We start from the raw sequence: 10,963 nt of genomic DNA on the forward strand, positions 1-10,963 counted from the left end.
GCAGATTTTGGCCATTTTTTTAATTTTTTTTGAACAAGGTAAAGTTTTTTTTTTAATTTTCCACAACGGCATCGCAAAGTACTACTCTTTAGCTTTAAGGTCCTTTTTTAAAAATATTTTTACGATTAATATAAAAACAGTTATTTTATTTTGAATAGGAGACTTTTAGATATGCAAATTCAACCTTTCTAACTCTCTAACGCCCCTGTAAAGGGCGAATTCAAAATAGTATAACTTTTTTTATATTAATCGCAAAAATATTTTTAAAAATGGATTTTAAAGCTGAAGACTAGTACTTTGCGATGCCGTTATGGAAAATTAAAAAAAAGCTTTACCTTGCTCAAAAAAAATTAAAAAAATGGCCAGAATCTGCATTTTTTTACTATTTTACCTCAAATTGCCAAAAATCCTGACGTGCTGGAGCATTTTCAAGGTCATATTCGTTTTCAGCATAAAAAAACATTTAATAAACACTGCAAAATCCTAACACGCTTTTAAAACAGCTTTCACGCGCAGAGCGATGTTGACTGCACCGCTGTTGCCAGCGAACTGGGACCGGTTTCTAGTGGAAGGTCCAACGATAATTTTCCTCCCACCAGCCGATTCGGTTGATCGCTTGACAGACGCTCCGCGCGGGAAAGCTCATTACTTTTCAATCAAACCCTGTACTATTACGTTTGAAATCCAATACTGATTTTCTGTTTTCGCATTTACAGTAGTTTGGGTAGCATGCAGCGCAGGAGCCAATGGTTGTGGTCGATTTACTTATCAGTGGTGCCGGTATGGAAAAACGACACAAACTTCGTAGCGTGTACGCGGTATCGAACTTGTAGCTTCCTTTGCAAAGCTTGAGCAGAGACGTTTTGAACTGTGGTGCTAAGCATATAGTATACGATCGTTGCCAGTTCAGTGTTACAGAGGGGTCAGGCCCAAGCTGTTGATTGGTCTTGATCATTGCCATTTTGGTTTGCCGTCAATGAAGATGAAGAACAGTGGCCCTTTTGTTGCAAATACGGAATTAGAGTGGGTGGTGTTTGGCCCTACATTCCCTACATTACACTCAGCGTTCTCGAGTTTATTTTTGAACTCCCAAGCCGATCACCCACTGCATAAGGTGGCTGAGTTCTTCGAAATTGACAGTTTTGGTGTGAGATCTGCACACCCATAGAGAGTGAAGCGGATGTTTGTGCCAGAAAGATCTTAGAGTATACTACATGCGTCGAGGGGCGATTCTAAACAGGTCTGATATGGAGACAGGATAGCGTAAAATTGCCTGATAGCTACAACATGGCGCTAAAACGATTGATCAGTGTGGAGCTGAAAATGAATCGAGATGCAGGGTTCGCCTCTGGTATAAGCACATTATGGACGCCGCCAAGTGTACGCCTACAACGTGATTTTGCCGCACTTTGCAGCTGCTAATCCCAACAAGCCGGGTAAGTTGAGCATGGTCTTCGACGCCGCCGACGTGCTGCCAATTATGTTAAGACGATCAACGCTTTGGAGCACCAAAGGGAATTTGAATTCCATAACGTCGATGCAACAGTGGTGAATGGAAGCGGGCGCCCCACTATAAGAGAATTTCTAAGCATCGTCATGTCAATTTTTGACTCTTTAGAACTGCTGAGCAACCGTTAGGGCGAGATCAGGCACTATCAATGCCGCGTGGGAGAAGTGGCGTAAACAACTATCAGCAGTTGCCAACTACAATATATGTATATATGCAATATACTTCGCTTTTATTTTCGCAATGAAACACCTCATAACTTGCAGCTCCACGTATTTGTAGACGCCGGCGAAGTTGCCTTCGCCGATGTTGCCTATTGGAAGTCTCAAAACTCTTTGGGTAAAATTGAAGTCGTCAAAATGTGTGCCAACAAAGACCCTTACTGTACCACGGCTTGAACCTCAGGCTGCGGTTTTGGGCACTCGCCTTATACTCAGTCTTCACGAAGAGCATTCCGTTACCATCGAGAACTGCGTACTATGGAGCGACTCAAAGACTGTGATCAAATTGATCCAAAGCGAGAATCGGCGTTACAGCCTTTTGTGCAGCACAGGGTAGCAGAAATTTTTGGCCGCCACAAGCCCTAAAAATTGGAGATGGCTGCCCTTTACACAAATTGTAGCTGACGAAGCTGCACGTGCAAACGATCACATCGATTTTTGCCCAACAGGGCGTTGGTCATATGGACCCCAGTTTCTACAGCAGGAAGACTGGCCTTCTGAAGACGTTATCAGTTATGATGAATCTAATGAAAAGCTTCGCTACAATTTCGCCATAGTCATTGTGAGTTGTAACTTTTTAAATTTTAAAAACTTTCCTACTTTTAACAGATTGGTGAGATCAACTGCTTGGGTTTTGCGTGTTGTTAACAATTACCGTTGCAGTGTTCAGCCAGACAGAAGCTTTGGTTTGACTGCGAAGAAGGTCGAAAATGTCGCATGGTACAGCGCGCGGTTTATGCTGAAGAGTTTCAACCCATTGAGAAGGGTAATGGAATTGCTCGTAAAAGCACGCTGATACTACTTTCGCCGTATGCGGTCGAGGAGTGCATTCTCCGTGTGAAGGGGCGCATCGACGCTGCCAGCTGGCTACGAATTAGCACACGACGCCCCATTATTTTGCCGCCTGGACATAAATTTACAAAACTCGTGATACTGCACCATCATACCATCATGCACCACCAGAACCTGGAAGCAACAATTTGTAGTATTCGCAGCAGTTTTTGGGTACCTCGTCTAAGAAACTTGTAGCGCAGCATGATCGCTAGTTGTGCGGAGTATCGAGTGAACAAGGCAACACCAGTAGCTCCATTAATGAGACCGCTTCCTCACTAGGCTCACTCCATACGTGCCGCCGTTTAGCTACACGGGACTCGATTATTTTGGCCCAGTAACCGTTACTGTCCGGCGCAAAACTGATAAGAGATGGGCAGCGCTTTTTACCTGCTTGACTGTGCGAGCTGTGCAGCCTGAGTTGGCTCATGACTTAAGCACTGATTCATGCATTATCGCTATACGCAATACGTATCAGACCTGACAATGGAAGGAATTTCGGTCTACCGATCGAGAGACAAAGCGATTCAACGATGTGTTTGATTGCGTTCGTCTGCAGATGAATTACCACAGAAGGGTGTCGAATGGGTGTTCAACTCGCCATTTAATCCAGCGAAAGGGTGATGCTTGGGAGAGAATGGTGCAGTGCGTCAAGCGTGTGTCCCGTTATACTCTGAAAGAAGTTATGCCAGAGGTGCATACCATGCACAGTTTCCTTATTGAAGCAGAAAACGTAGTCAATTCTCGACCGCTGACCCATTTGCCGATCAACGCTGATGAGGAAAATCCGCTAACACCTAATGATTTCATATTGGAGGCGAAAAATCCTGTACAGACTCCTATTATAGACAACCTAGAGAAAACTTGTGTTCTGCGCCGGCAATGGCGTATTCAATTGAGGGACCATTTCTGGAGAAGTGGATAAGGGAATACCTCCCCACGTTAACTCGCCGTGTTGTTGTTGTTGTTGTATCAGCATAAACATTGCCCATTCTTACATACGGGGAATGCTGCTGGAGTGGCAATCCTTGGCCGGATATAAATCCGGGTTGTTTCGGTAACGTAGAACCGACCTCGCCGTGTTAATTGGTGCCAACGAACGAAGCCGTTGCAAGGAGGGGCCCTAGTATTCATATATGATCCCAATGTTCCACGTTGGGAATGGTGTCGTGGCAAGGTCCAGCGAGTGTATCCTGGGACTGATGGTGAAGTACGACGTGCAGACATACGAACATCAGATAGTGTGAAACGACGTGCCGTTTCAAAGCTGGCCGTGGTAGACGTTGATAGTTCTTAATCGGGCTGATTCACGGGGGTGGGATGTTGCGGAGTCCCGCTTATTCAGTTACGCAGTCTACATATTTAAGTTATTTGTCGTTATGTTTTGTTGTTTTAAATTTGCTGTTTATCATTTCTCCACCTTATGTTGTTCGTTGATGTTGTTGTAACAACATAAACAATCCCCATACATATACTAGGAATGCTGCTGAAGTGGCAGTCCGTCGCTGGATATAAATCCGGGTCGGTCCGGTTACGTTGAACCGACTGTGGTGGGAACGGCAGTTTCTTAATTCTCCAGTTTCTGTATATAACCACCGTCTTTGTAAATCGGGATGCGTTTCTCCGCCTTTCTGGCTGCTTATATGTACGGTAAATGCGATTTGTGAAACCGTTTACTTAAAATTGTATAAACAGGACGAAAATATATTTAAAGCAGACCCCGGTCAGCCAGGAAAGGGGAGTATTTGTTAATTATTTATAATATGTATGTAAAATGTACTTGTAAATTTAAATTTTAGAAATAAATGGAACCATAGCGGAATTGTCTATAGATTGGATCTCGTTAAATTAGCCCCACTAGATTGGCGACAGCTGGTATTCTGCATACGATAAAAACATCGGAAAACAAGATTGCTATTCCAAAAACGGCTAAGCAAAAGATGATCATAAAGCTTAAAGATGCACCGGAAGGAGAAACATTACAATGATTAAGTAGCGATTGAAGATGTTCTGCAAACCGCAGCAAGAGTGACGATTAAAACTCACAATGTACCGTGCAGAGAACTGGATAATTTAACTACTCCGGGAGAATTGTGTGACGCGCTTCTTGCCCTATGCAACATTAGATAACGAGATACAGCGGTAGTAAGAAGCTTCCGAACGGTGTACAACGGTACAAAGACGGCTTTTATCGTTCTTCCAGCCCGGGATGCGAAAACGGTGTTAAGAGTTTCAACATATGCGAATTGGTTAGATGTCAAGCCGGATACGGAAAGTCGATTATCCTAAAATCTGCTTCAATAGCTAGGGTTACGGTCATGTCGCACAAAATTGCAAGGACCACTTAGACAGATCGGGACTTTGTAGAAAATATGGTCAGAAGGTACTTACGTGCAAAATGCCCGAAAAACGTGCACTATGCGCAAGGTACAAGGTACAAGATGCAAATGTCCGTTAACTAAAAAGATGCTAAGAAAAGCCGGTACGAGGGTTTTACAGCTTAATCTCAATCACATACATGAGCACAAAATACATATTGCACTTCTATCGGAGCAATACAAAAACATCGGTAGGGTTCAAATAAGTCGCCTATATGGACAATGGGACATGTTAGGCCATAGATCAAAATGATGGCTGCTAAGCACGGCTTTAAACGGGTTAAGACGAAAGGCATCTATATCTTCACTTGTTACGTCTCATCGCATAAGAATATGACACCTGGACAAAGGAGGTCAAGCTGCCACTTCAGGTGCACGTCGATGATACCCCAATACCGATGGTTAATAACCCCAGAATTTTGATTTTGATATGATTTTTTGATATGATTTTCGAAATACAGTTCCGCTTCACGTAAAACTCCTATGTGCAGCGGAGACGGTGTTGCACTATTAAGGGTTATTTTTTTGAAGTGCGGCCGTAGGCCGCCTACGCAGATAAAAGTTTTACGCAAAATGTTTTAATTATTCTTTTTTATATATAGATATTTAATATATAAAAAAGAATATATATCATATATTCATAATATAGTGAAAATTTGGAATTAAAAATATATATAATATATCATATATTCAAAATGCATACAATCAAACATACTTTACTGAAAATCAAGCATTAATATATATATGTATGTATATATGTATCCATTAATATACCTATATATATATATATATGAATAGACGTATATAATGTAGAAATAATTTGTAAAATTTTGTATTTCTATTCATTTATTATCTTCTAAAATTGTTTATTTATACGATGTCTGGCAGCACTTCGGCTGGTTGTAGTAACCAAATCGGAGGATTCTTGGTCAATTTTACAATTTTTTAACTCAAATAACTTAAAAACTACAAGCCGCCTGGGGGTGAGGTTTTCACTTTTAGAAAGTAGAATACCCCCTCTACCCCCCCCCCCCCCCCCCCCTTATACCCCTTTTTTTAAAACAGGTGGGGGAGGTAATGGGTATTTTCCCAAAGCATGGCTGAATGGAGTGCTGCCAGAAGCAAAAAATAAAAAAAAAAATAATAGAATGCGATTGAAAACGAAGCAACATAGGAACATAATTTCCACACACTCTTTTCTGTTAGAATATGAGGGAATGGGGGTTTACAACCTCTAAGGTGTATATATTCTTATTAAAATTTTTTAACTATTCTTTTTTATATATAGATATTTAATATATAAAAAAGAATATATATAATATATTCATAATATAGTGAAAATTTGGAATAAAAAATCGCGGCGCTTTTTTTCTTTTTTTTAAATATATATATGTATATATATATATCATATATTCATAATATAGGGAAAATTTGGAATTAAAAATCGCGCGATTTTTTATTCCAAATTTTCGCCTGCGGCGCTTTTTTTTCTTTTTTTTTTAAATATATATATGTATAATATAGTGAAAATTTGGAATTAAAAATCGCGCGATTTTTTATTCCAAATTTTCGCCTGCGGCGCTTTTTTTTTCTTTTTTTTTAAATATATATATATGTATATATATATATCATATATTCATAATATAGTGAAAATTTGGAATTAAAAATATATATATCATATATATATATAGGACTATGAATAAGTTCGTGCGGTTTTTTTCGAAATTTGAAACTTTATTGACGTAAAATGGTTACAAATTTAATATTCAAAGTATTGTCCATCGCTTACTACTACTTTTTCCCATCTTTCTGGCAATTCACGGATTCCCTTTGTGAAAAATTCGGTCGGTTTTGCCGCAATCCACGAATCGATCCATTTTTTGACTTCATCGTAATTACGGAAGTGCTGGTCAGCCAGGCCATGTTGCATCGATCGGAAGAGATAGTAATCGGATGGCGCAAGGTCTGGACTATACGGCGGGTGGGGTAGGACATCCCATTTGAGCGTTTCTAAGTATGTTTTGACCACTTGTGCAACATGTGGCCGAGCATTGTCATGTTGCAAAATAACTTTGTCGTGTCTATCGGCGTATTGCGGCCGTTTTTCTCGCAGTGCTCGGCTCAAACGCATCAATTGTCGTCGGTAGACATCCCCCGTAATCGTTTCATTCGGTTTCAGTAGCTCATAATACACAACACCCAGCTGGTCCCACCAGATACACAGCATAACCTTCAGGCCATGAATATTCTGCGCCGACGTCGATGTTGAAGCATGGCCAGGGTATCCATACGTTGCCCGACGTTTTGGATTGTCGTAATGGACCCACTTTTCATCGCCAGTCACAATTCGATGCAAAAAACCCTTTCTTTTGTGCCGTTGAAGCAGTTGTTCGCATGCCATAAAACGGCGTTCAACGTCTCTTGGCTTCAATTCATACGGCACCCAATGGCCTACCTTTCGGATCATTCCCATGGCTTTTAAACGTTTGGAAATGGTTGATTGATCAACTCCCAAAGTTTTTGCAACCTCTTCTTGCGTTTGAGCCGGATCTTGATCGAGCAATTCCACCAATTCGGTATCCATGAACTTTGGCGGCGCATCCTCGCGTTCTTCGTCTTCCAAGCCAAAATCACCACTTTTAAAGCGTGCAAACCACTTCTGGCACGTTCGCTCAGCTAGAGCATGCTCACCATAAATTTCCACCAAGATACGATGACTTTCGGCTGCTTTTTTCTTCATATTAAAATAATGAAGAAGAATTCCCCGCAAAAACACATTATTTGGCACGAAATTCGACATTTTCAAGTGTGGTAAAAATATTGTTGTTTACGCTTCAAATAAAAAACTTATACTGACGCTTGTGCCTTACGACAGTAGCTCTCCAATGAATGTTTGGAAATGTGGATCGATGGAATAATAATCAAGTTACGCCATCTGTTGTAAAACCGCACGAACTTATCGATAGACCTATTATCATATATTCAAAATGCATACAAACATACTTTACTGAAAATCAAGCATTAATATATATATGTATATAAATATATACATATATCCATAAATATACCTATATATATATATATATATATGAATAGACGTATATAATATAGAAATAATTTGTAAAATTTTGTATTTCTAGTCATTTATTATCTTCTAAAATTGTTTATTTATACGATGTCTGGCAGCACTTCGGCTGGTTGTAGTAACCAAAATAGGAGGATTCTTGGTCAATTTTACAATTTTTAAACTCAAATAACTTAAAAACTATAAGGCTCCGGCAAGTGAAGTTTTCACTTTTGGATAGTAGAATACCCCCTCTACCCCCCTTATACCCCTTTTTTTAAAAAAGTCGGGAGAACACATGGGTATTTTCCCCAGTACTTTCATAAGTGGTATGAATTAAAAAACCTAAGTTAAATGCTTGCTGGGTTGACGATTTCTGAATACCTTTCTCTTCAACTATATTTCAGTACAAACTGCAAATGCGTTCGGAAAAAACCTAATTTTTAAACTTCTCCTGGGGGTTCTATAAGGACCCTAGGAAGTTGGGACTTTCACAGTTATAATGGTGTGACCTTGCTCTTTCTAATGGGCGTGGTGGGTGGTGCTACGCACCCTCCCCCTCCGCCCCTACTCAAATATATCGTGGTAGTAAAGGAAAGTTTTGCCGAGGAAGCAAAGCTCCTTTTGTCACCTTCGGAGGGAATAGTCGAGATTCCATTGGCAAGTTATTAAGTGTTTAGCTTCTTAGAACAGCACATAAAAACCATATTTTTCAAGTTCTTTAGCTTTTTCGATTATTCTGTATGTCATTAAATCTTATAGAACTTCTTGGTTACATTCAAGCCATTCACATATTTTTGTATGTGCACACACACATGTAAAATTGTACACAATGCTACACGAAATACAAACCTACCGAAAATTGAGGCTTTTCAAACATATAAGTCATTTGACAGGCATTTTGTTCAACTTCAACATTGATATTATAAACTCCATAAAAAAAGCTCACAGCCGACAATATAATAACAATTACGAAAAAATTCTTCAACATGTCTGTTCAGAAAACTAAAAACTAAAGGCCCAATTAGAGATGTCATAAGCTTAAAACTATAATCATAACCAGGGCTAATCTATAAAATGTGATAGCAGTTGTACACAAACAAAAAGTTGTAATACGTTCCCGTATAAGTAGATGATCTACTTTTTCGCGCTTAACTCAAAATTCGTAATTAAAAAGAGCGATTTCCATACAAAACTTCTCTCCCAAAATCTAGTCCCAGATAATAACGATGCTTATTGACATACAACCCTGTGTTTTCTGTGTTATCGATAATTATTATTACGAATGTACGGAGAAACATCAAAATAAATATTAAATGAAATTGATGCCGGCAAAGCAAACAGGTCTTTAACCATAATTCTAACAAAATTTTTGTTACATAATGTTATTATTATTATTATTATTATTTAGTGACTGGTATGAATACCAGTACTAAAATTATGTTTAAGCATTGGATGCAGAGGCCATCAGCTCTGTGTCGCCTGTGGTTGTCTGGATTATTTGTTATATTGTCATATCGATAGTTTTAATGAATTTGCTTATTTTTCGATGTTTGAGTGACTGGGAATGGCGAGGATGTCGCTAATTTGTTCTGAGTTTAGTATTTCTTTTCTTGCGTTGGCGTAATTTGGACATTTGTTGAGGATGTGATCCAATGTTTGGTTTGTGTTGCTGGTTGTACAGGTAGGGTGATTTTCTTTTTTTAAGATATGTTCATGGGTCTGTGTTGTGTGGCCTAGGCGAAGGCGGGATCTTGGATCTTTATTCGCTGCGCTATGCCTATATCGTCGTAAATCTCATACAGTTCAACATTCCATCGCCTGCGATATTCGCCGTTGCCAACGTGCAAAGGTCCACAAATCTTCCGCAGAATCTTTCTCTCAAACACTCCAAGCGTCGCTTCATCGGATGTAGGACAGGCATGATGTTATAACCTAGCAACGTAATTTCTATTTCTTGAATGCCACGGTTGGTAAACTCTTTTTTAGGCCCCTTAACGAGGCAGCAACATATATAAGTATATATATATATAATTGGCGCGTACACCCTTTTTGGGTGTTTGGCCGAACTCCTCCTCCTATTTGTGGTGTGCGTCTTGATGTTGTTCCACAAATGGAGTGACCTACAGTTTCAAGCCGACTTCGAACGGCAGATATTTTTATAAGGAGCTTTTTCATGGCAGAAATACACTCGGAGATTTGCCTTTGCCTGCCCCCCAACCATGGTTGTGTTCGTAAATGCAACATGACGCGCAAACTACAATTGCATAACAGAACGTTCAGAAATGCCAATATGGCAGCACTGCAATAATCAAGTGTTCAAAAAGACAACAATTCTATCAGTTGTCACTCATAATTTCTATCAAAAAATTGTTTACTGCATTTAACTACGATGTCTGATGAAAAGTAAGTGCAAAACTGTTTTATTTTAATTTTTGTATTGAAATTTAGTTCAATTATGTTAATAATAATTGTATAAATTATTATTTTTAAATTTTTAGTGGAAATCTCAGTAATGCGGAAATACAGTTATTGCTGAGAGTACGGTTGAATATGGAGGACGAGTTTAAATCGGGTAGAAGGAAAAAAAATGTATTGTTGAAGGTGAAACTATAAATTATTAATTTTCATAAAATTTGTAAAACCTTACTTTAAAAGTGACCCAATTCATTCGGAAATGGGAATAGAAAATGTCCTCGGGAAACGACTTTATTGTTTTAATAAACGATTTGTTTTTAGGTATTTTTCTTTTTAAAGACAAACATTTGTACCTAAAAATTTTTCTCTTTGACTTCAATAGCCTTCTTTTTCTTAAATTTAAAGAAAATCTATCTTTTCTTTGCTCACAAATTTCGTCTAGTGCTAGATTCAGCAAAATTTCCATTTTAGTATTATAAGCGTTCAAAAATGCAAACAAACGTATTTGCAAATTGTTAAAAATTGTATAAGAAGTATCAAATGT

The 10,963-nt window shown here is 38.9% G+C and overlaps 1 protein-coding gene across 2 annotated transcripts in view; it reads right to left on the reverse strand.

Moving 5' to 3' along the window:
* The window catches only part of LOC129238002 (GPI inositol-deacylase), a 70,530-nt gene extending 61,499 nt beyond the window's left edge, over positions 1 to 9,031 (reverse strand). Inside the window, exon 1 of one of the 2 annotated variants that reach the window (XM_054873028.1) lies at positions 8,858 to 9,031. In XM_054873028.1, the coding sequence (XP_054729003.1) occupies positions 8,858 to 8,992 (135 nt within the window). In that variant the 5' untranslated portion in view covers positions 8,993 to 9,031. The remainder of the gene's footprint in view (positions 1 to 8,857) is intronic. The other variant, XM_054873027.1, reaches the window with a different exon arrangement.
* Between the last annotated feature and the right edge of the window lie 1,932 nt (positions 9,032 to 10,963).

This window comes from Anastrepha obliqua, chromosome 2, assembly GCF_027943255.1.
Source record: "Anastrepha obliqua isolate idAnaObli1 chromosome 2, idAnaObli1_1.0, whole genome shotgun sequence".
Taxonomy (NCBI): domain Eukaryota; kingdom Metazoa; phylum Arthropoda; class Insecta; order Diptera; family Tephritidae; genus Anastrepha; species Anastrepha obliqua.